Source organism: Spea bombifrons, chromosome 13 (genome assembly GCF_027358695.1).
Source record: "Spea bombifrons isolate aSpeBom1 chromosome 13, aSpeBom1.2.pri, whole genome shotgun sequence".
In the NCBI taxonomy this organism is placed as follows: domain Eukaryota; kingdom Metazoa; phylum Chordata; class Amphibia; order Anura; family Pelobatidae; genus Spea; species Spea bombifrons.
The window spans coordinates 16,486,830-16,512,763 of NC_071099.1; the positions used below are offsets into that span (position 1 = coordinate 16,486,830).

The 25,934-nt window shown below is 45.1% G+C and overlaps 1 protein-coding gene across 2 annotated transcripts; it reads left to right on the forward strand.

Moving 5' to 3' along the window:
* The first annotated feature begins 441 nt into the window (after positions 1 to 441).
* Positions 442 to 25,057, forward strand: JUP (junction plakoglobin). Of its 2 annotated transcripts, none has more exons than XM_053453165.1 (15): positions 442 to 562; positions 14,494 to 14,723; positions 15,772 to 16,022; positions 16,125 to 16,363; positions 16,633 to 16,834; positions 16,916 to 17,060; positions 18,562 to 18,665; positions 19,153 to 19,491; positions 19,696 to 19,848; positions 20,742 to 20,861; positions 21,929 to 22,079; positions 22,255 to 22,376; positions 22,705 to 22,744; positions 22,862 to 23,013; positions 23,457 to 25,057. In XM_053453165.1, exons 2-14 carry the CDS (start codon positions 14,501 to 14,503, stop codon positions 22,999 to 23,001), a joined length of 2,229 nt encoding a protein of 742 aa, XP_053309140.1. In that variant the 5' UTR covers positions 442 to 562; positions 14,494 to 14,500; the 3' UTR covers positions 23,002 to 23,013; positions 23,457 to 25,057. The 2 variants fall into 2 exon arrangements, with proteins under 2 accessions (XP_053309140.1, XP_053309141.1); XM_053453166.1 differs by having other exon boundaries at positions 446 to 543; positions 14,491 to 14,723.
* Positions 25,058 to 25,934: the final 877 nt, after the last annotated feature.

Consider the following 25,934-nt stretch of genomic DNA (forward strand, 5'->3'; position numbering starts at 1 on the left):
TTCATCACTGTATAAGGACTCTATTGTTTAATGAGGTTTTCTTTAGCCCCTCCCCAACACACCGACTGAGAGAAACATGTCATCCTCACACACACTGACTCACCTGTACAGGTGAACGTCACTCCAAGCCGGACCCGCCCAAACGCTCTAAGGCAGCCACAGCCTCGATTGGAAAAGCCATACCTGATTGACGTTCTCATTAGCCAATAGTGTGGCAGACTTCCAACTTCTACCCAATCCTCAGCAAGTAGACGCAAGTAATAAATTTACCCTAGTGACTGGCGGTTCTATTCGCCAGTCACCGACCCGCTCAGGCTGGAAGGGCGCGGTCTCTGTAGCGTCGACTCGATTGATTGAAGTGTGCATTATCCAATAGAAAGCGTGAGACGCCCAGGTGGCGGGTGTTGTCAGGCTAGGGGCGGCCCCCCATTGGCTGGGCGGGGTGGTTTCGCTGACAGCTTGCTGGGTATTCGTGTTAGTTGTTGGAGTGCCGAGGTCTGGGAGAGTTCGGAGCGGGAGATAGAGGAGACAGCTGCAGCTTTCCAGGGACAGACACCGCGGGGTAAGGACGCCTGAGGTACCGGCTGGGAGTTCAGCACATGCTGCCCCTCGGTATAGACCGCGTACGGGCCGTATAGTTCGTACACCGACCATGGGAAGGGCTGGGCTCACTACGCCTGCCTTACCTGTACGTAGGTGTGCCTGGCGCGGTGTCTGTGTGCGCGCGCCTTTATATATATATATATATATATATATATATATATATATATATATTATACCTACCGTGTGATGTAGTATATAATATATATGTATGTATGTATGTATAATATATATCCATACACTTTAAATTGAAGGACTGCCTATTAGAGAAATGGAGGATCCCGTTCTCATGCATATAGGGAATACTTAGTTTTAGTGTACAGCGCTGCTGAACATGATGGCGCTATAGTAAGCGATAAACTGCTATGGCTGGGGAGAGGAGCAGTCGTCTCAGACTTCCTTTGTCATTCCAAGCCGTATTGCTGTATCTATGTATGATATATATATATATATTATATTATACTTATTGAGCTGTTTCTTCCTCCTTTAAGATTTAAGATTAATTTGCATGTACCATTTGTTTTTTTGGTTGTGATTACATCATTCATTAATATGTCTTCGTGAAAATACACACATATTGCAATTTAGTTGCCTACAGGAACAAAGTGTTTTGTTAAGTTGTTATTTACAGGATTGTTTATTATAACATCGCAAACTATTTACCAAATTCCTGGCATGGTATACATTGTATCGTACGGCTCGGGCCACTAGAAGAAGCTTAAAGTAATATATGTATATAATATATTGTCTAAGGCGTAGAATATATATTTTATGCGGTTTTTATGAAAATGTGTAAATCTTAAATCTGCACCAAATATCAATTTTATGAGGAAATGTACATTGGAGCTTGTTTAAAATCTATAGTCTATATACTTTTTTTTTGTCCCATGATTAGATTTTATGTAAGGATTTTACCTTGAGGGTAGTAGATAAGTGGAAGAGCCTTCCAGCGTACGTGGTAAATGCTTATTTAATGAGGGGAATTTAAACATGCATGGGGTGGGCGTAAAGCTATCCTGAATCTAAGATAAGACCAAGGTCTGGCGTCTTTAAAGCGGGATAATCGGCAGACTAGATGGACGGAACGGGTGGGATCTGCCGGTAAGACCCGGTTAGACTCTTAGTATTGGGCGTAGGGCTTCCCGTCGCCGTCACTGCCGCTCTGTGCCGCGGTGAACTTTGTCCGGCGTGTTCAGCAGATACCCCCCCCCGCCTCCGTTAATGGGAATATTCTCTATTATTCGCTCATTGAGCGGCACAAAGAGTCCCTGTGTGGGGTCGCTCTCCCTATTGTCACCGGGAGGCGCGTGATATCGTGTGGCTCCGGGCACGGCGTTAGCACACAAACCAAAACTATGTGCATCCTTTGTCGGGCGGCGCGGCCGTGGAAGGGTTAAGGTTGTTTGTTTTGAAGTGATTGGTTACAGCAGACCCCACCCAAATCCTGGCCCAGACAATAACCTATTATCAAGTGCCCTCCGTCTCCCAAAATATTGTGCTGGCGGTTAACCCTGCGAATGCCGCGCACAGGGCAGAGACTTGGCTTGTGGTTTAAGAACAGGTGGGGGGTTTTTGTTGTTGCCCCGTAGTGTACCCCCCTGTGAGTTAGTTGAGGGGCATCTGATGGCTGGAGGGTATGGTAGATACCGGGAATTCCTACACTGTTGACAAAAGCTTCTCTGGCCGGCAGGGGGTCACGCTTTACTGATAGCCTTTAACAGCATAGGTCGCTTTAACCCCTTCTGGCAGGTACTTATTCAGCTGCAATGATCAATAACCTATTGAGGTTATTGGGTTAATGACGTGCCCGCCTCCTAGCACTACATTTTAAATGCCTTTGGGGTGAGTGGCGAGAACACTTTATTATTTGTCTTGTCACATTTTTCGTTTCTGGCCATTATGTTCTGGCTAATCGCACCGAGCTAATGGGGGGACGGAGCGGACGCTGCCTGTGGCCTCCTGTTGAATCTCTGCGGTGCCACAAATTAACAATAGCTGAAAAATAACAAGCTGGTCTAGAACTTTTCAATGTACCGACTCTTAACTTTTTTTTAAGGGACCTCATAGGTGCGATTTCTGCAACAGCAGCCCTTCCTCCTCAGTCTTTTGAGGATCTCGGAAGGTTATGGTAGTTTTGGTCCAGCCAGACGTCCAGGGGAGTTGGAAAACCTTCAACATCAGTAGTCTTGCTTGCCCGCAACTTTTAAAATACACGGATTTTAGGTACAATAGATCACTGGTAGACTCTTGGAGAACAAGCAGTCTATTAGCTACCATACAGGAGGCTGGAGGGGAGACCTTGCATACTCCTGCTTGTCAGGAAGCGTTTGTCCCTGTCTGAGCTGAATCTTTATGATTGCGTGTGCGTTTTTGTCTTGTATACAAATTGGAGATTGCCTGCAGTTGTCAACATTTTTTAAATGGGATCCTGTCATGGGACTGAGAGTCAGCAGTGCAATGAATCGGACGATTTTAATAGCAAGCCTTTTTATTTCAGCTTCGCCAATGGGGACCGTTGAAAAACCTCTTGAGTGGTCAACTGGAGCCATGGTTATTTTTTAATTAGTTTTTTTTTAATGTATGTATTGCTTTTCTTGGCACGTGACCTTTTGGAACGCAAGCATATAGTCCACTCTCGTGAAGTGACATCAGAGCTCCACCCATAACATTCCTCCAGCGAAAGCCTCGCGTTATCGCAGGACCTGGCCGCGGCGGGTTTCGTACAACACTCTTCCCACCTCCCTCGTCCATTTGAGGAAAGGGCTGGTTTACTCCCTTGTTTAGTCATGGGAACTCTTCCTACTACAAAGGGTAATCAGACGAGGGAAGGGCCAGGGGTGAGGCACAGACGCTGCCCGCCAGGTTGTAGGCTCACCGCAGGAAGCCAGAGAGCGCTGGGCGTTGCTGCCTTGGAAGGGTTTGGCCTCGGAGAGAATCCATTAATCTCAGAGGACGCGTTACCTGGAAGGGGATAGCTGAGCAAATATTTTGACATGAGTCTGTGTTGACACATGGGGTATTACTGAACGTTTCTTCTGGTTCCTCCAGCTTATTTTGTTAACCCAAAGAGTCCATCGTGGGCTTGGCTAATGTTATGCCTCGGCTGGATTGCACTGGGTTCCATGATCATTCCAGTTTATATCATTTTATGGTGTTCTTCACCTTTTTGGGGCTGATAGTTTTGTTCTTCACAGATGTATTTTTGGGGTCCTGTAGAAGGATTTCTTCTTGGATTTAAAGTGTCAGTATGTTTAAAATAAAATCCTTAGGACACACATATAATATTATATATATATATATATATATATATATAATATACAGCAATTCTGTTTCTCCTAAGACACCTTTTTAAGTAGCTATTTATTTTATTTTCTAGCTGTCCTCTACCTTTTGTTTTGGCTAGACCTTAATCCACCCTAAACCGAGTAATTATGATCCTGTTTGCTCATCACCACAAGAGATCAACTTCCGTATTAAGTTAAAAGTCCTTAAGCAAACTCGCCGGCAATCCTAAATGGTGGCACCAAGCTTCTGGATGAGAACTCCTGGAATCCCGCAGGGGAGCGTAAACACTGATAACGTGAAGAAGAAGTTACTTACACGGAAGGCTGTGAATACATGGAATGTGTCCCACATCAGATGTGGTCGATCAGCCATGTTTAAAGGTTCATTGTGTAAAAGACTCTAAGGTCTGGTTTTTATAATGATTTGTAACATTTAGGCGGCCGATACAAAACCCGGATACTTCCTCCAACCGTCTTCTGTCTGTGTTTGAATGCTTAGTTAAATGTAGAATGTCGGACCTTCCGATGCCGGTGCTTGCATTCATCATTCCGACTCTGTCATAGGTTCACTTGATCGGGTTTTTTAGAGCTGGTAGTCCATCCCCGGCCTCATGACCTGTAATTGTTTAGTATAATCTGTTCTTGTAACCGTGGTATCTACAAGCTCATCGGGTACATTGCGAGCCCTGCGTGCGCGGCGTTCCTAAAATACGCCGTTATCATAAGGGTCTCGTAATGTGTTTGGGCTTTTGGCGAGATGTAAAGTTGCGCTGCGGTTGCTGTTTGGCCCTTCTGTATATTTATTTCCAAACTCCCCGGATCTGGCAACCCCCGATTCCCGGGACCGTTTCGGTGCGTTTGTCCGGCTATTTCTGGCTCATCCATCCTGCCAGTTGGAACCTCTTTGTTTTGACTTTCAAACAAATGAAAATTCTTTCCTGGCAGCTTTTGCAGCCTCTGAAAATGTAGATTTCATTGTTCAGAAAGCAGCGCGCGTTGCGGTGATTTTGTTTTTTTAACCCTTTCTACTCCAGGAAGCAGGGGAAGGGTCTCAGTGTAACTACTGCACGAAGCTGACGTCCGATAACAACCCGAATGCAGAAAGGTGTCTTTACTCTGCCCGCGGTATGATTTTAAGGTGCTTTTTGCAGCTCTGAAATCATTTGGCAAATATCAGGCCAGTTGGTGGCTTCGCTGTGAACGTCACAAGGCTTTGCTAATAGACATTTATGGAGGAAATTGTATGAATAGCAGATGACTTCATGTGAATCGTCCTGCAAGCCGGCATGAGATTAACTCAGATCAACTACAGAACTCGAGGCTGTTTAAAGGAGAAATTATGTAAAATGCTGCTTGTTGGGATTTTTTCTCATTAACTGTCAGAAATGGGCTGCCCCCCTAATGTCCCGACCTCCTCTTACTTTCATGCGTATAAACCAAACACGGCTTTGCTCTGCGTCCAGGTATCTGAACGCTTAATGGGCCAATACGTGGAAGTGAATAAATATAAAGTGATACGGTTAGATTGTGTTCAACAACCAGTAATGTGAGCAATAATGAAATAAAAGTAGATTATCCGATTCCAAAATAAAGACAGGAGACCGAATGAACCCAAACGACATGTCTTATATTAAGGCCCTAAAAGCATCTAAGCCAGGGGGGCTCATGCCCTCCGTATTACAAGACGAAGCTGCAGAATTTAGCAGTCAGCCTGATTTTTACATGAGCTACTAATGGCTCTGTCCAAAGATCTCTATATGGAGTATTTAGGCGCTGCGGCCCCTGGGCATTATTTATTTATTGCTTAGTGTCTTAGCCGCGGGCTGTGTTAGCGATATCCGTTGTGTGGTTTTCTGTGCCGCTTAGCACTCGCAGGAGGAACGTTTTCTTTTTTCCGTGGCAGCCACTTACATAATCAGTCCCCTAAGCCTGTTACCTGCGGGGTATTTCTGTGCCCCCTGCAGAGCTTGGTTTTATTGGGGCGGTTTGGGAGACCAGGACGGGTCATAAATGGATCCAGTATCTAATATGTCCCTGTTAAGTCAGGACCCCATTTAATAATCAACTATATTATATATTTAAAGTGTATAACTTGACGCTTGGTAAATAAGATCATTTTAGTGTACAGTCTTCATTTACATTTCACTTGTTTTAGACCCTATGTCAACTTACATCGCTGTAAATTCAGGCCTTAATCATATTGTCTTCTCCTCGTTAACAACAATAACTGCAGCGCCTTCTACGTTAAACATGGACTGGACATAAATCATTGCAGCTTACATAACCTTTTCCTGGAACCTTGCCTAACACGCACACGAGGGCCATCTGTAACGTGTAAAGCGCCGTATACATGATCGGCCCTCTGTGATATTGGGGTGTGCCGCGGCTGGACCCCCAGCTCATCTCTTGTGATCTGCTGGAGCGTGGAGCCCGCGCTCTCCACCCCTCACCCCTCCGTGTGTCAACCTGAGTTCCCTGAATGCATTCGCATTCCTCGCATTCTGACAATGGGGGCTGGAAACGTTTCACACCGACTGTCAACAAGCAGATTCTTCCAGCGCTACATGGTATTCGCTGTAGGCACTGGTCGGGGGCCAAGCTGCTTTCTTCTTTAAATCTAACCAGATAATCCGTGTCAGTGGGCCGTTTTAACTCTCTATAGCCCTATGTAGTTTGGGTCTCGCACGCGCTGGTAGTTACCCATGTTGGGAATGACTATGTTCCGGTCTAAAGCCACCCCATGCTTGCTGGGTTCCTTCCCTGCTTTATCGCGCTTGGAGGCTTTTCACACCAGTTAATGGGATAGGGAGGTGGCCGGTGTCAGTTTTAATCCCTGGGAAAGTGCGTGTTCATCAAAATCGTGTCTAACCAGTGAAGTCACATATTTTTGTTTTAGGCTTGTGCATACAAGAGCATCTGCCGTGCCCCCCCCACCTTAAGAATGTATTCGGGGGGGGGAGATAGTCCTGGCACAAAAAATGTTTCTCCCTGACCGGTTTTATTTACCCCTTTTTTATGCTTTTAGCCTGGAGTCGTACTTTGGTGTATTATCTTCAAGCCCACATCGCTCTTCTGTCCTTCAGCTCTACCTTTGTGGCTTTAAAAGCATTTACGTATTGACCGGATTTAGTTTGAAGGCATCGGTGCTTCTGGAAGATCCCTCAAAGAACCCAGTATCTCCACGTACAATGCAGAATGACCAAGTCATTAATAACATGGGGTGCTTGGAGTTATAAGGGGCACCTTCACCTCTAACGTTCCACCATATTCCATCTGACGTCTATCAGTTCACCTCAAGTTACCAGCTTTCAACACGGGGGTGGAATAAATCAAGGGAGAATAACAATTATAATAATAATCAAGCGCTATTATATGTCCACCTTGAAGAACCTGACCCAGAGGTGCAATGCAGCACCCATGATGCCTCAATTTGCAGCAACATGGGGCCTTATGGCATGTTAGCCCTAGCGGTGTAGAGGCTGATAAATCTAGGGATAAGGGTGGATGTGTCAGATCCTCATTTAGATAGTAAATACTTAAACCGGATGATCTTCAACCCCCAATCCCTGGGGGCACATTGTGTCTATTCGGCCCACCCTACCCCCCCTCCGCGGTGACAGTGGGCTCCTGTTACATTACATAATATATACTCTTTACTTCCAGGGCATCAGCAGTTGTTGTCGGATCCTTTGTGCGCTAATGGATTGTGAACGGCATGAAGGTCTATCTCCATTTCCTAGCAGAAAGCAAAACACCAGAGTGTCCAATTAAACGGTCCTTTCGGATCAAAGCCTATAATTCTTCTCTGGATTTAAAGGCCATTATCCAGATTTAAATGCGCGCCTCTCACTAGAGCTTACAGGGGAAGTTTTTGATTTATATATGTTCGAGGATGTTTTGTTTTATGCTGATGTATCTTCTAGGGGTATCTGGGGGGGGCTAGTGGTAGATGTGGTATTCTTTTATGTTTTCGGGATGTCCCCAGCGATTTTGCGTGCAGGGAGCGTGTTGGACCTGCCTCCGGTCAGCGCCAGAAGTCTAGACCGTTGTATCTCTGTCTTTTGTAGGACTTGCCGGCGCTCCCTCCATCCCCGGGCTGTTCAGTGCAGAGGGCTTTACCCGGGGGCTTCGGGGGGATCGGTTTAATGTCAGGCTTTGGGTGAAAATGTTTTTTAATCTTAGAATTACCCCGTATTGGGTCTACAATGGGCATCTCTATGACCAAAGCCCAGCGTTCTACCTGCATAAGAATAATTCTCTAGAATACTCTTTGCTCCACCGAAACTTGGTGTTGAGTTTGACTTCTGTCTTTAGTTATTTATTCTGTATGAACGTTCCTTTTTCTGTCGTTTTGTTTTTTTTACTGTTTTGTAGGGTGAGGATCTCGTCGCTTTTGCCTCCAGTCATAGTCCTGAAGTTTGTCGGGGTTGGGTTAAACTGTTCTTTCATGCGGGGACCTTTGACATATTGCGCACATCACTGTTTAATTAAGACCTTTTTACGGCAGCGCAGGCACGATTTTCTGCTTGTCCTAAACATCTGCAGTGCAGCAGCTGCATCCACTGCCCTGATCTCATCCAACCGGCTGAATGAAACCTAATTGCAGCGCGGTGGGGATGGAAGAACAGCTTGTGTGACCCGATGAGACCTCTGCAGGAGACCTTTTCACGGAGACACTTATGTGGCAGTTGGCGGGGGTCGTCTTTGGTATTCAGGGGGCACAGTTGCATTTTTCAAATTCTAAACTTTACAGCTCGGCACACAAAGTAAACCTATATGTTTTGGGTTAAAATATATATGTAATTCCCCTTTCCTCTATTGTTAGCATTCATTTTAATTTCCTGTTCTGGGGAGCTGCATGATTATCCCTCCCCATTGTTGTCCCTCTCTTGTTAAGTTGCTGATTCCGGTTGAGAGAGCCTTTGGAAGCGTGTGGCGAGGAGAACAAAAAGCTTGTGGAGATCTGGAAATCTGATTAGATGAGGCTGCCTCTGCCACAGTCTGCCACCTCCGCTTCCCAAAGGTTAATTAAAGGTTAACAATCGACAAACTACTACAGGTAGCTTTACCTATTTGTCGGGCTGAAAGAGACAGACAGATCCCCATTAAGGTGTGTGTGTGTGTGTGTGTATGGGGGTGTGTGTGTGTGTACGGGGGTGTGTGTGTGTGTTTGTAAATACATTTGTTAAATAGTGGAATCATTGTCTTTAATACTTTAAATGTAGGACTTGGTTAAAGTCTGGTCTGGTTGGAACGTGGCTGGGTTGCCCTGACTCGATAGATTTTCACCGACACCTACACAACAGTCTATCAAAATAAGTGGTTTTGTTAAAAGCCGGCAGCTGCCCCAGCCTCCCGTCAGCCATTTAACGCTTTTGTGCAAGGCCATCCCCCACCTTGTTTCACTCGCACAGACGGCCTTATCTAAAGGATACAGGGACTTTCTGCTATATTCACTCCGGAGTCATCCTGTTCTCTCTTCCTCTGTGTTCTGTATTGTCTGAAGACAATATACCCAAAAGGCAGCTTCTTTGTATCTTTTTTTTCTTTTTCCTCCCCGGCTCATGGGTTTACCGCGCACAAAAGCGTCCTCCGCACGCTGACCCGTGTCTTCTCTCCTGCTTTTCACAGGCGGCTAATTGCTTGGAGATCTCGATGTCTTTCAGGCTGGCTGGAGCACAAGGAGAATTGTTTCTGAACACGTGTCCGCCGGGTCGCGATAAGGAACGGTTTATAATTGTTTCTGAACGCGTGTCCGCCGGGTCGCGATAAGGAACGGTTTAGTCGCAGGTTTGATTTTGTGCTCGACCCCCGGCTTCGCGGAATCTCTTACGCCTGTCCTAATTCCCTTCATCCTTTATATATAGATATAGAGAGACTGTTCAAGGATTCATTGTCCTTAGAAGAGGACTTTCAAGCGTTTTCATTTGGCTGAATGACTCGGCAGGGAAATGATGGCCGCGCAATTACGATTTGGCAATGAAAATGGTTAATATTGTTTTATATAGCGCCATCCTATTCTGTAGCGCTGTACAATGGGCAATATATCTGTTTTACTCAAGGTGAGGACACGCAGCCATCATGAAAAGTCATCCTTAAAGTACATGTGATAGCTGGGGGGGTTCCACGCCTACCTTTCTGGTACCTTCTATTGTGACGTATGTTTTGTTTACACGGGACGAGTCCCGTTTGCTCGTTAGAAGTAAACCGTTTACAACAAAAGGTAGCCGGGGCTTTCAAAACAAATCGAGTGAAGGGAACTTTATTTGTTTTACGTAAACCCTTCCGCATTTCTCTATTCCTAAGGATCCAACGGCTTTAATTGGCTTCTCTCATTACGCGTCCCGATGCCAAATCCTAGACGGTTTATAAAGGAAAGAGATCTGCCGGAACCTCCTGCTTCCTGCGATGTGGGGTTTGTTTCTTTTTCTTTTAAGAATCTGACCTTTGCGAGGTCGGAGCAGGGTGGGAATCCTAAGGATCTCGGGATGAGATGTAAAGGTGTGATGTTATACGCGTAACCTTTGGGGTCGTCCGATCACACAGAGGATAATGTCAGAATGGTCGTGTTTTGGGGTGCACAAGCATCCCGGATTTTCTTAAACAAAAGGTATGGACTCCTGTGGCATCGCTTGCATCAATTGCGCTTGCTTGGTGCTTTGGGGCCGTTATCTTGTGCCCATGGTTCACCTGGAGGAAAAAAAAAAAAAAAAACATGTTTATCCGTTCTCCTACAAGGACATTTTTTTTGGATTATCTGACTTTTTATTTAAAACAAACAAAAGCAAACTAGTAACAATGTAACTCTTTAATCCGGCTTTGACATCGCAGCACCCACCTGCCTATCGTAGACCTACGAAGCTCGATGATTGAGTGCTTGTGGTAATATGGCTCCAGACACCTTGTTTGGTGGATTAGAGATGATGGAACGCAGGCTTGTGCCCCCTATACTAGATATATCCCTTTTCTGTCTTCATGCCTCAGTCCGCCCTCCTGTTTGTTTATACATCGGATTCCGTCAAAATATTTTTGGGTTTTCATCTGGCAGCGGCTGTTCTTTTGTTCCTCATTGTTTTCTGTCCCTCGTTTGCCAAAAAAGGACGCTTGTGACTTCCCCAAACATTAAAGGGGGAAGTATTGCTTTCATGGCTTTTTTAACATAATGAAATAAATTAATCACAATGCTCGTACTTTGTCGGTGGAATTGTTTTGGAGCTTTGATCGTAGTTAAACACAGCATCTGTGTGTGTGTGTGTGTGAGAGAAGCATACTGCGGTATGCTTCCTGCTTTCAGGGCGGGCAGCTGGGGGAGGAGTTAAATTAGATGGAACTCTCATTCTGTGACTCCAGTAACAAATTATAATGCCTTTTCTATAAGATAGGGGTAAGGTAACCCAGAGGGGCTGTATGAACCCTCTCCCCTCTTATATCTATTTAATCTATAAGCACAAATGTGTAGGTTTTACCAAACACTTAAAGGCTGGGGCTGGTGTACCCAAAATAAAAAGTGCATGGAGGGGTCCAAGGTGCTAAAACGTGCTTAACCCCTCAGCGCCGGGCTTGGACCACGGACTTGGGGACATTTAAGCTAGCCGTTACATTGTTTAATTACAACTTAAATCCCCAGAAATCCAGCAGCTCGATGGCAGGGGGGCTTCTTGCTCCTTGACTAACCCCTGCTTGTTAAGCATAAGTTATTTGCGGCGTCGGTGCCAACAGGGGCCTTGAAATCACTCGGACGAAAAGTCTGCTTCAACTGAAGATACCGGCCAGTGATCCGTGTGCCTCCTGCTCGTTTTCTGAAGGTCTGAGCTTGTTTCATGCCGCACCGCCAGCCTCCTCCTGTCCCCATTACGGAGATAATTGCTACAAGCCTCCATGTTAATCAGAATTACCCTGACATCTCTAGGGCTTCATAACTACTTTGCAACACCAGCCTGTCAGTCTTTGTCATTGCGGCGCTGTCGGCTGTATCCAGCTCTTCGCTCGTCTCCACGGTCCTGCTTTCTTGACTCTTTAGGTGCCGAAACGGCATGGCTGGCGACGTCCTGGTTTTTGGGGCGTCCAAAACACTGTTGGTTTCCATGGTGACAGCCTCACTTGTAGCACTTTGAAGTTTGGAGGCTTGATATCGGACATCTCTGCATACTTTGGAACCTGTTTGAAATGTTTATACAAATAGTTGAACTTGCTCTGAAAACATCTTTGTTACAAGGACGCTGCTAAAGGTCTTTGGCCGGAGTCTACTTTTCAGCAGCTTCCGCCTGTCTTGTTTCTGCAGTTCGGAGATTCCTGTTTTCAGCTGGAGTTGGCATCGCGCCCCATCTTCTGTTAAACTGTAGCGGTATCTCATGGCCAGAATGATTCTCTTTGTGAGTCAGTAGTTGGACGAGTGACTCTTCTACTTACTAGTGAACATGCGTGGGGGGACTGTGTGGGACATTACCCAGTCCAGAAACCTACTTGGGGGTAGACAGATCCTGGCCAGCCGAGGCCCCTGAAATGTTGGTTTTGTTCATGGGTTGTGCTGTAGTATAAATATCTCTGGACCGATGGCTTCTCCAGCTCTAGAACATCCCCTCGGCTTCTTGAGTTCCACTTAATTTATCCACCCCTGATCTAGCAGATAATTGTTTACCTGAGCAGACATGGATAGGGGTCTGAGAAGAATTCGCAGGAAGGTTTCTGTGGAGTCTCCTGCGTGTGAAGGCTTGTTTGAAGGCTTGCACAATGGGTAGGAGATAGCCTGAGGCTTGTGGTGTCATTCAGTTCCTGCCCCCATGTGAAAAAGCCTTATTCTCTTGCATCAACCTCGTCTTGGAGTTAATGAGGACCAAGTGTGCCAATGGTGAGACACCTAGAGGAGGTAGAGTTCTTCTGTTCTCCCCATGATACCTTCCAGCCTTTGGCAAGGTCGGGAGCCATGGCTTCTGGCGTTGTCTAAACAGGCTACGTCTTGTCGGTCCTTGCCTTGCTGATCTGTGAAGCTCAGGGCTTCGGTTCGTGGTGTGAACTCTTAAACCACTTCGATGGGTCCTGAATTATCCCTTGGCACGAATGCGTGTGACTTCTGGCCGCTGGTCTTTTCTGTCCCACCCTGTTCCTGGGTGCTTTTCACAGTGTGTAGAATATGAATTGGCCAGCCCTCTTATACATCTTAATATTTCTATAGTAACTGCGTAAGAAGTGTTGGGAATGGTAAAACCGAGAACTTTAAATTAGAAGAAAATAAATGCTATTGTTCTTCTGGTCTTGTGGGCCGGCTGTCCCTTTCTGACTCTGCCTCTCCATTGTTCCAACTCTTTTGCTGTCAGATAGAAAGTAGATGTGGCAGTTAGTGCATTATTTATCGCGCTGGAGGAGCGTGCTCGGCCACGTAGGGTAATGTGTTTGACAGGCGGGAAGTGGCATGAAATCCCCGCATGCTGCCGTGCCCCGACAGCGCAGACGGCTCCCCGGATATCCCAAGTGGCAGCTTAGAGCTCCCGAGCTGGAGCGAGGGCTGCAATGTCACGTACCAGGCGTGTGTGACAGTCCTAGCGGTACATGCCTCTGTGCCTAGAGGTATTTCACTTTGTTAGGACTGGGTATTCCCGCTGGTCTGTCTGCCCGTTGGCAAATCTAGCAGATGAGTGAGAACGTAAGCTCTTCCGCGTGCGCGGTGTTTTGTAGAGGTTAACAGTGAGGGAATCTAAACATGCATGGCAGACGAGAGGGATCGAACTGGTCTTATTTGTGTTCAGATAAATCTAGTGGATCAGGTGTCTTTTTGTGGCGGTTCAGTGTCCCACCAACCCCCCCCCCATGCACGCGCTGCTCGGCGTTGTTCCCGGCGTCCCTTTTGTTGGCGTGTCCCATGAGACATTGAGATAAGATCTCATTTTGAAGGAAGAAGTGTGACTGCATCCCGGTGTCCTTCCCTCCCCCGCCCTTGCCATTTTCTGGCTAAACCAGCTTGGTCGCCCCCCCCCTCCCATGGCCGGAGGAAGCGTTGTGTGCACGCGCGACAGGGCTGACATTCCACATCGGGGTGTGCACAGGCTCTGCTCCGCAGCTGGCTTTGTCTCTGCTCCCCTCCCCCTGCTGTTTATTCACCCTCCCTACACTTGTCCATTTGTGTAATGGTTACATGTTGTGTGGTGTGTTTAGTTTTATACATAGTATTTACACCGAGCGCAGTACGGGATCTCCATAAGTTTACCAACAATGTTGCACATCATGGCTTCCAAAATGTTACATGGAGCCTTGGGATTCTCATAAGATGTTTCAGATTGCCGTCGTCCTATATGCCGTTGCACAAGCTGGCACCCTAGTCCATGCGTAAGGATTTATTGCCCAGCCTGGCCCATCTAAGGGGTAAAAGTATAGCCTTCCCTTTAAATACAGAGACCAAGGTACCCAGGGGGTGACTTTGTCCTCTCGAGCCGGGCAGATGTGTATTTCGGCTCGGGCTCTGTTAAGGGCTGGAGCTCTTGGAAAGCTGTGGAGGGGTCAATAGGCTCACAACGGGGGGCTTCTGCGTTCTACAGTTATCTCTTTTCATATCTGTAATATGACAACTCGAGTGGCTAACTCTTGCATTGAACCAGCGTGTCTTTTTCTTCCACAGAAGCAGAATGGAGATGATAGATGTAGTGGACCGACCTATGAAGGTCACCGAATGGCAGAAGACATACACCTACGACTCTGGAATTAACTCTGGAATCAACACGTCCGCTCCGTCCCTCAATGGCAAGACTCTGATGATGGAAGACGACGGCTTGGGATACAGCAACCAGTACACAACTGTGAAAACCACAACGTACACACAGCAGCCTGCGGCTAGCATGTCGGTTACAGGTACTGTCAGCTCTATCTCTCGGCTTCTTCTGCTGGTTTAATGTTGGAGATGCTCACCAGGACTTGTTTGCTTTGTATAAGGAAACAGGCAAATGTGTTTTAAAATGACAATTCCAAATTTTGTGCTGTCAAATATGAAATGTCCCTAAAGCAGAAATAACGGCCGGGTTCCACGTAGAATAATAGCAGAGGGCTGTGTTCTTGCACCTCAGTCTAGATCAAAGCATAATGCTGAGCTACCGGCATTCCACCGGCGTGTTCCAGAGTTTAATATAAGATTCTTTAAGATCCACAAACTATTGTTTGGCTGCTCTTAACGGCAGCGGATCGGGCCGTGTGAATTTTCCAGGGGAAGCTGTAACGTTTCCTTGTCCTGCAGCTGGCACCGGTAACTGTAGTGTGGCAGGGATTCTGACCTTGGCTCGGCAGAAAGACTTCATTGTTGTTTTGCACTTGTCTGCAGCATATTTAAACAACCCCTTTTAAAGGCTGTCTCGGGCACAGTGTCAAGTTCCCATGGTGCCAGCTTTAGAACACCAAGAGGTTAATGATCTGGGGGTGGAATGCGGTCCATGTCCTTAAACTCAATATCCCTACGTTAACATTTTCCATGCAGGAAGAGCGGGGCCACCGTTTAACCGCGCTGGATTAACATATACAAAGCTTCTGTACATATAAACAGGTCTCTTGCAAACAAAGATAAAAGCCCATATCCGTGTCCTTCACGGGTAATCAATGTGGATATGGTAATAGCATTTGTTTTTACCATTCAGTTTCCCTTCAGCCCTCCCCACACATCAATTCAAGGTTTTTGTGATATGTGCCACATACATTATTATATGAAAGACTTAATATTATCTCTTGAAATGGCATCTTCTTTAGAGTGCCAGTTTTTTATCAGAAGGGACGAATGTTTTATAGGTAGTCCTTGGCTGGATAGAGGGTCAATTAAAATTGACAGAGGTCTATCTTTGGGGGTATTGAAGTGAAGTATTGAAGTTTTTGTTTTTTTTTGTCATCTCAATCTTTTGACCTTATCTTCTCTAAGGTATGGAGTCCCAGCTGGCCATGACCAGAGCCCAGCGTGTACGCGCGGCCATGTATCCAGAGACTGTCGAGGACCAGTCCTACCTCCTGACCACCCAGATTGATGGCCAGCAAACCAATGTTCAGAAGTTGGCAGAACCTTCACAGATGCTGAAATCCGCCATCATACACCTCATCAATTACCAGGATGATGCTGAGCTGGCCACAAGAGCAATTCCTGAGCTGACCAAGCTCCTCAATGATGAAGACCCGGTATGAGCATCTCTTCTTTCATTGACTGAATTAATGCTCTTGTCTTATATTTATGAATTAAGACTTGGTGATTATCAACTAATGCTGATCTTTCTCGCCCAGATGGTGGTGAACAAGGCCTCTATGATAGTCAACCAGTTGTCCAAGAAGGAAGCTTCCCGTCGAGCCCTGATGCAATCCCCGCAGATCGTGGCAGCCGTGGTACGCACCATGCAGAACACCAGTGACATGGAGACAGCCCGCTGCACCACTAGCATCCTGCACAACCTGTCTCACCACCGCGAGGGCCTTCTGTCCATCTTCAAATCTGGCGGCATCCCTGCTCTGGTTCGCATGCTCAGGTACCTGTCTGGCCGTGTTTATGCTGCCTGTAAATTGCTTACTAAACGTGTCCTGTCTTCCTTGAATGTCCTAGTTGGTTCCTGAAACGAATTATTGCTATAGACATTGGTGGAATGTCCTGGGAATCGGAAAATACAATTAAATTAATGGCTGCAGAATCTCCCTTCAGTATATCTAATGCATTAACCTGATTTGTAGCTGTGCCGACCTGTGCCATCTTGAGATGCACTCAATGGTGTCTAACTACCGTTGTGTTTTCTTCTCCCAGTTCCCCAGTAGAATCTGTTCTCTTCTATGCCATCACCACATTGCACAACCTGCTTCTGTACCAGGAGGGAGCAAAGATGGCCGTACGTCTGGCAGATGGTCTTCAGAAGATGGTGCCCTTGCTCAACAAGAATAATCCTAAATTCCTTGCCATCACCACAGACTGCCTGCAGCTCCTGGCCTATGGCAACCAGGAGAGCAAGGTGAGAACCAAAAGCATAGAAAACAAAGTCTAATAAATATAGCAGAAGGGTATGGTAAATATCTAATATCTCTCTCCATAGCTGATCATTCTGGCCAATGGAGGCCCCCAAGGCCTGGTGCAAATCATGAGGAACTACAACTATGAGAAACTTCTGTGGACCACGAGCCGTGTGCTGAAGGTGCTGTCTGTCTGCCACAACAACAAGCCAGCCATCGTGGAAGCCGGTAAATAATCACTCATTACATCTGACAATAATACACCAAAACTATTCTATAAAAACTCACGTTTATTAAATGTCACTTATGATGTGTTAAGCTTTTCTCGCTTTTGAGGGCTTCGGTCTCATGATTACAACCCTCTATTGGCGTTTTACACCCCTGGCTGGCTTATAAGAAAAAGCAATTTAATGAAATGGATGAAAAATAAAGATGTGTTTGCAGCTTAGGGGAATAATTTTCGCTGCGGTTCCTGTGGTGTCATTGATTACCCTGGCCGGGTCAGGCTTCCTTATCCCAACCTCCTGCAGTACTTCTTATAGAAGAGGACTCTCCGCATGAAGGCTGCCTTGCTGCTGGCAGGCGTAGAAACCCCCGAAAACACAACCACCAAAGAATGATAGAGGTTAAAAATTGTCACGGAGCTCCCGGAGAGAGATCTTTTCATAGTATACAGTACCGGAACTCATTACGAGTTTGCATAACCAAAGCCTTCCCGGATTTTTATGCAAACCACGTCTAAAATAAGGTTGCAGTGTTGTGGGGCGAAATCCTGCAGCGGAAAGATTTGTTTCTGTAACTTCTAGAATCTTATTTAAAAAAAAAAATTAAAAAAAAAAAATGCGCATTCGTTCTTTCAGTAATCCTTACAGACTTAAGTATATATGATTTAATCAGCAGTCATTGACAAGCTGTCCTTGGATCTATAAATGTATTCAAAGCTCCTAAGATACATTAGTTTTTAAATTCCAGAACATGGTCTCGGAAGATAGCGGGAAGAGTCATGGGGGGGGAGCAGACATTTAATAAACTCTGTGCCTCGTATGGCGCTGTGTGGTGGGATTTCCCAGGAGGCTTACAGAGGACGTTCAGCTGAAATTCCGCACCAGGTTACCGATTGAAATGATCTGTCATGCGTGCTCGGGCGCTGCTACACGCTGCAGCCATTCATTCTCTACCTGTGATATGTTGGAGCAGCTTCTCCATCGTTCTGTTACTTTGGTGTACAAACCAGGGCCAGTTTTGTCTTTCATGCTGCTGTTGAGGAAGGCATATCATTCAGCACCTACATGCAGCGCGCCTATGAAGGAGTAAACATTTAAACAAAGTAAGCCATAGAGGCACAAAATAACCGCCGGCGGCCAAAATATATCGTGTGCGTCTTTTAAAATATAGACACACGGCACTGGTGTTATGGCTCGTCAAGAAATGGAAGGAACTTTTGATCTAGAAGTAATTTGAAATGGGATTTTTTTTTCCATTTTATTGCTCATACATGAAAAGCCTCACCAGATGCGGTTATTTTGAGAACGCCAGACTGTTTGTTAAATCTTTCTGGCACTGACTGGAGCCCGAGTCTTGTTCATACTTGTGCTGAGTGTTGTCCTGAGGTCATAGCTTGCTTCTATCTCCACTAGCTTAACTTTTATCCTTCCTTCTCTCTCTCTCTCTCTCTCTCTCTCTCTCTCATGTAAGGAGTGAAAAGACCCGTGTGTTTTTTGTTTTCCAGGTGGAATGCAGGCGTTGGGGAAGCATCTGACCAGTACTAGCCCGAGACTTGTGCAGAACTGCTTGTGGACCTTAAGAAACCTTTCAGATGTGGCCACCAAGCAGGTGGGAACCGAAGATATCTGCTTTTGTTTTTTCATAGTCTACAAATACTTATTTACAAATACTTTTTTAGCCTGTAGCTATAGGTAAAACCCGCTGCATTTGCAAACAGGTCTTCAACCTTGCATTAGAATTCCTCGTTTAAGGTGGTGGTGTTGAGTTGACCTAACTGCCTCAATGCTCTTTTGCAACAGGTAGGGTAAAGTTATTACAGATGCCAATTAAACCAAATGTATGGTTGTGATGCTGAACACACCCAGCATGAGTCCTTTTACAGCCAGCAGAAATGCTGCGGCTCATTAACCTGACACACCTTGGCGTGTAGTTGATCTGTAGTCATCTGACCCAGGCTAACCTGTCAACTCAATTGCCGTATAACATTGGCAAACATCGTACGGATGAGGTCATTCCGAGTTAGAGTACAGTTTCCAGACTGATAGTTTTTTTTTTTTATTAAATTATAAAGATTAATTTTGCTTTTAAATGGCAGGAGGGTCTGGACAATGTTCTGAAGATCCTTGTGAACCAGCTGAGCTCAGATGATGTAAATGTCCTCACCTGTGCCACCGGGACCCTGTCCAACCTGACTTGCAACAATAGCCGCAACAAGACTCTGGTGACCCAGAACAATGGCGTTGAGGCCCTGATCCACACTATTCTGAGAGCGAGCGACAAGGACGACATTGCTGAGCCGGCGGTCTGTGCCCTGCGCCACCTCACCAGCCGCCACCCAGACGCAGAAGTGGCCCAGAACTCCGTGAGACTGCATTACGGCATTCCGGCAATCGTCAAACTGCTCAACCAGCCATACCAGTGGCCACTGGTCAAGGTAGGGCACTCCAGAGGGAAAAGCGGGGGCAGAAAGTGTGCATATGATAGTCCTTGTATTAGTAGTAATGGTCAAATTTAAGCGGGAGTGGGATTAAGACAACAGTCCCGCGCTGGGCTCTAGGCTGGAGCACTTACTACCACACAGGCACAGCATCCAAGTAAGGGTAACTTGCATGGCTCTTAATAATTGTATCTCTTACAGGCTACCATTGGCTTGATCCGGAACCTCGCTCTGTGTCCAGCCAACCATGCCCCGCTCCACGAAGCTGGTGTGATTCCTCGGCTCGTCCAGCTGCTTGTTAAAGCTCACCAGGATGCCCAGAGGCACACATCTGGATCACAGCAGCCATACACGGTGAGCTCTGCACAAACCATGTGTTATCTCAGAGCCTAATCTTATTTAGGATGATGTGTCTGTGATATCAAGAGCGTAAAATTAAAGGAAACGAGCCAATTACTGTAATAGTTATACCAAATAACAGAATATTTAATATTTATATGACACAAAAGCAGATCGCTGCAGGCCTTGTTGATCTTTTATGTACTACCCCCTGCTGGTGGTGATAAACCTCATTGCATTGTTTGTACTAAAACATCTCTCCCTCTTGCTAAAGGATCAATACTCCGCATGTGAATAATTTAGTGGCGAATTAACACGCTAACAAAGATACTCTCTCCCCCATCTCGTTTCCTGGAAGGTGTGGATAACTTGGCCGTTCTGTTCCCAGTCCGTATTCCTTTTACGTTTTATAGACCAAAGTAATTTCTTCTCTTAGGGCACCTGATCCTTAAATAAATGTGTTTTCCCGTACAAATGTCCATGCTTGGTGACCGATTCCCGCTGGGCAGCAGCTGCCCTTCACATTGTAACCGTTCTTAATTGTTACAAAGTGGTCCACGGACCAAAGTGCCATCAGGAAACAATGGGTTAATCTTACAAATTGCCAATTTCACATTCAATCAAGTGGCCTAGCATAAAATTAACATGTCGAGTCAGTAAATTAAACTAGCCGTGGTTACTCTGTATAGTACAGATAGTTTCAGACAGCAGTGTGGTTTCACGCTCTTAAACGGAATCATTGAAGATTCTGCTAATGGATCTGCGTGTTTAGTTAATATATCTTGCGTGTATCCGGCACGGAGGGTGATGCCTCATTGCAATAATGATTTAAAGTACGTGTTAAAGTAGACTTAATTTATTGGCGTGTGTTGGTCACGTTTCTAATGACGAGTGTCTTGTCCCTGCAGGATGGTGTAAAGATGGAGGAGATAGTTGAAGGCTGCACTGGAGCCCTTCACATTCTTGCCCGAGAGCCGATGAACCGGATGGACATATACAAACTCAACACCATTCCTCTGTTTGTGCAAGTGAGTGCTCTGTGTAAAAGAGACCGTGTCGGCGTCGGAAAGGTCCTCGTGACCATGTTGTCTTAGGTTAGCTTCGCTCCAGGGACGGTGCCCAGCAGGCAGATGCGCCTCTCCATTCAGAATCGCTTGGCGTCTGGCCTGGGACCTGTTTTGTTGCCTCGCAATAGCCCAGTGCCTTTTTAGTACAACAGTTTATGTTTCCACGTCTCGGAATAAACCGGTAGTGTTCTATCTCTACTCTGTTATATTCTACTCACCAATGTGACTGCTTTATAAAGTTATAAAGATATTGTGGTCCTAGATGTATTATTGCACCTGCTCTTCATTAACAACTTAAAGAAGATAACACATCAGGTATATGCTAAGTCCCAGACAAAGTGTACCTTGTTTGCTTCTAATCTAGATGTTAACTAGCTATACAGCAATGACGTATTTGTACGTCTTCTGTGTCTTCAGCGTGCATATGGGCTAGTTTATCACATTTTTAACAGCAATTGAGTAATTCAATACTGAGTAATTCAGTAACAACTCAGTATAGAGAACATTGAAGGTCTAGATTGATTTGGCTCGGAGTAAAATCAATCTAATCAGTTTCAAGCAAATGGTTTCCAATGACACTTCTACATGAGGATTTTCTCATATCTCAGACCAAAGCGGATGGCATCACCATGACTCTCCTAATACTTAGGCGTAATTCATCTGCAGGGCTTCCGGAGCTGTCACTGCATCCGATTATTGATCATGAGAGTTCCCCGATACATCATTAATTAGTAATCCCTTTTTGCTAATTGCTCCATTAACCTGATCCATTTTTTGTGGCCTGCTTCTGTCTTTAAGCAGAGTTATGTTAGTAGATGTACGTGGACGAGAGAGCCATAGCTCTGGCTTATGGGGGCTGATTAACGTACCTTACTTTGCACACTGATTTAATAAATACATCCCTCTGACCGGTCCAAGCGTTACCCAAACAGCTGATAGAAACGTGTGGCTGAGAAACGCAGTATTTTTAGTAGCGCGCGGATTCCGAGCCCAGGAGAAAACTCACCGTTTGTGCCGTTTCTGTGCAGCTCCTGTATTCCCCTGTGGAGAACATTCAGCGAGTGGCCGCCGGGGTCCTCTGTGAGCTCGCTCAGGACAAAGAAGCAGCTGATACTATTGATGCGGAGGGAGCGTCTGCCCCACTCATGGAGCTGCTGCACTCCCCCAACGAGGGCACAGGTGAGCAGCCAAGTGATGTATATACGCCATCTTCTACGAGTACATGGCTAGCCAATGGTAGACGGATACAGCAGCCAGTGCGGGAATGAGTTTAAATGTTAGGTGGGGTAACTAACGGATGCATCATTGTGACAGATTTGTACGATGCTCACTATGACCGGCCTTGTCTTCGCAGCCACCTATGCAGCTGCTGTGCTGTTCCGCATATCGGAGGACAAGAACCCGGATTACAGAAAGCGCGTCTCCGTGGAACTGACCAATGCCATCTTCCGCCAGGATCCGGCAGCCTGGGAAGCGGTAATGTCTAAATAAAACCAGCTGTGTATCCGCACTAGCCGTGACCAACCATGGCAAGGGGTCTGGCTAGTCTTCAGCCCATCTTTGTGGTGGAAGTCGCTTCACGAGTCTGCCTAGAATTCCGCAGCATCTTGCCTGGGTTCAGGACCTTCTGGCCTAGGTCTAGTTGGCCCAGGCCAGAATAAATCGCTTATAATGGCGCCCCTGTAGGGTATGAAACCGAAGCCCATCCTGCCATACAGTGCTTGCTACATATGGTTTTAGGCGTCAATATACAATGAATTTCTTCAGTCTGTATAATGTTGTTTTTGTTCCTCTCGCCTTGCAGGCCCAGAACATGATGACTCTCAATGACCCTTATGTGGAAGGTAAGTGGTATTTAGGAATTTGAGTTTTGACTGTTTGGGAGGTGGAGAGTCTTACGATTTCAGTTGGTAAAATTCTCCGTGGGGAATCCAACTAACACGAGGCTTGTGACATTGCAGACATGGATCCTTATCGTCAGATGTACCCAGAAGACATGCACATGGATCCAATGGGAGCAGACATGGATGGCGATTACCCCGTTGATGCTTACAGTGAGCACGGAGGGAGAATTCCATACACTGACAATGTGATGATGTGAAAATTGCACAAGGTAAGTGCTGACTGCGCTATTCTGCACCCACCACCAAAGAATGTATACATATTATATACTGCGCTCCATTCTGTGCGCCAACATACCAAGCTTTTAATCTTCGCGGAATGCTTTGTGCACCTAAATGTGTTCCATCGCCACATCCTAGACAACGTAATGGATTATAGTCGCCTTCCATCTCCTTAGCCTCGCTCCTTAAGGCTGCCAGAACCAATAAGGGATGGAGAGAGGGGTATTCATGTGACCTGGGGGGGTTATTATATACAGCATGTTTACGTTAGTTTACTACGAATATTAACGTACATAAGAGTTGGGAAGCTGAAAATATACATTCTTACTATGGACTTCCAAGAAATGGGCTGAAATGCTGCCATTATGGGTAACTTAGAACAAAAACGTGTCATCGGCTGTCATCTAAATGTTTTTTTCTTTCTTTCTACTAGTTCTTTACTGTGGAAGAGAAGAGTATGATCCAAGACTGAAGTGCCTACAATGAAACATGCTCCTGACCCCGCTTCTCCCCTTTCCAAAGCTTTTATTTGATAGACGTTTTGCACGGGGTGGGCTTTCTAATTGCCCTTCAGCACATGGGGCTCCTGCTTTTTTTTTTAGAATGCTGCTTATTAACCTCCGTGTGGCCTGGAGGTTAATAAACTGCTTTTCTCTAGTACTTTAAATGTTTTTGTGTTGAACTAATGCCGCCTTTTTCTATAGATTATAAATATATAAATATATTTCATTTTTTTTTTTTTTTTTTTAAAGAACTTTTTAAAAATGGTGCAAAACGCTTTAGTCTCTGCGGTTTTTATCTTTTGTTTTATGCTGTCGCACTACGGAAATATTAAGAGTCTGGCGGGTTTTTTTTGTTTGCTACCCAAATCTCCGATGCCTCGATATGTAACTGGAAAGAAAACACAAACCCTGTCACGGTATCATTCTAGACGATCACTGCTTTGTACGTGTAGTGATTGTCTACGGAGCACATTCGGTTTAGTGGCAACCATTTTTATGAATAATGCCTATTCTGTTTTGTTGCTGACCTCATAGTCACTTCCTGTCTTACTCCACGCCGGACAGGAAGTGAACACAAATGCTTGGGGAATGGCTTTTTTTTGTCTGTAAATTCACAGGGTTCCAATCTAGTCTTTCGTAGGCCTGATCCCTAATTTTCTGGGATCTCCCTGACTTCACATGGTGTTTTTTTTTTTTGTTTTATTTTGTGTGTTTTTTATTCACACTAAACATATCCTTTAAAATAAGGTATGTGTTTTTATTACAATAATTTCACTTTGTGATGAGGTCACCTGTAACAGGAGAGCGGCGCGTGCGCAAACATGCAGAAGAGCGCATTAACGGGGAAATGGTAACCACTGAACCGCAACAATTTGTCTCGTTTTGTTATCGTTCCTTGTTTATACAGTATTCTTAAATATAAAAGTTCAGCATTTAAAAAAAAAATGTTAATGTTGGCCTTGGATTTATACAAATTTTAGTTTTCTGTACTTCCCCTAAAATTATTTTTTTTGTCATATACATGTAAGTGACAGAAAAATATCTGAAATTCCGTCTCTGGCCAAATTTTATATATATATTTTATTTTTTGCCTTCGGAGGACTACTACTGAGTAGGAGCAGGACACAATTTTTGTTTTTCTTTGTAGATTTTATTGGAAACTTTTTTTCCTCTGGTGCAGGCCTTTGGTGAGCTTCAGCTTGGCCCAAGTAAGGCATGGTCTGTTGCACATTATTACGATATAAAATTTATACAAAAAATGTTAACCTTCTTATGCTTACATATTTGGATGTGTAAATACTTTTTTTTTTTTTCCTTAGTAAAAATGGTCTGTTTGGCAATAAATCCGATCAGCTGCTTTGGGTTTTTTTTTTCTTCTTCCTTTGAAATATTGCTTTTTAAGATTTTATTCATTTTTAATTTCCAGCTGCAATGAATGGGACATGGAGAAAAAAAAATGGCTTCCCTTTCTACTCTATTTTTTTTTGTATAGACTCAAAGCAGCCAATAATAAAAATGTTTAAGAAAACAATGTGTTTTTGTTAAGGGTTTTACGCGGTAAGTCCAAATGTGGACAGAAGTTGATGGTCCAGATATAGTAAAGATGTGTTATGTGCGATTTCACTGTATATGAAACATGTTGCAGTGTGCTATGGGATTAACCCCTTAAGGACAATGGGCGGTCCCGAAACCCATTGAAAACAATGCATTTTGCGCTCGTACATGTACGGGCGTTGTCATTAAGGGGTTAAAAGAAAAAAAAATTACCCCCCCACATCAAGTTATGGGTACAAGATCCATGCTTTGCACCCTTTGTGTGTGCAAGGGGGGTTGACGATCAAAGTTGATCAACTTCTATTTAGAAGCGTAATCCCGCATTTACAAAAAACCTGTTTAACTCTTTAATGACCCATTGTGAGTACAGCCATTGGTCCCTTTTTTTTACCCATAGACCCTTCCTATACAATGTAGTATAAGACGGCTAAGACTCCATGCCAACACACACGCGCTTCCAAAAGTCGCCGCTACTGATAAGAGGGGATTGGCAATCAGATGGTGGATCAGACCCATTCTATCCGTCGATGTTGCCCATTTTTCCTGATGTAAAGACTTGAACCTTAATCAGTCATTGGTCTCCCCTAAATTTCAAGATATTTCACGAATGTTTGGGACACATTTACAGCCATCTGTAATATAATGGTTTATTTTCGGAACAGTGAGAAGAAAGACCTCATAACGGCACTTATATACATTACCGTAGAATTTACGCTGGTTGGCTTTCCTACAAAATATGTGCTCTTCCAGAATCTGTAGATGGCTGTTCTAATCAGGAGGAGTCCGTTGTAAAAGTAAATGGGCAATATTTCTCTTTCAGCCTCTCGTCATTCAGCGGTAACCCAGCTTGCTTT

What these genes read in the sequence shown, in the direction of transcription:
- JUP (XM_053453165.1), top strand. Translation starts at nt 14,501, where the DNA reads ATGGAGATGATAGATGTAGTGGACCGACCTATGAAGGTCACCGAATGG. An exon ending in TCCTCAATGATGAAGACCCG is followed by an intron (nt 16,023 to 16,124) that starts GTATGAGCATCT and finishes TTTCTCGCCCAG; the next exon opens with ATGGTGGTGAACAAGGCCTC. An exon ending in CTCCCCCAACGAGGGCACAG is followed by an intron (nt 22,080 to 22,254) that starts GTGAGCAGCCAA and finishes TTGTCTTCGCAG; the next exon opens with CCACCTATGCAGCTGCTGTG.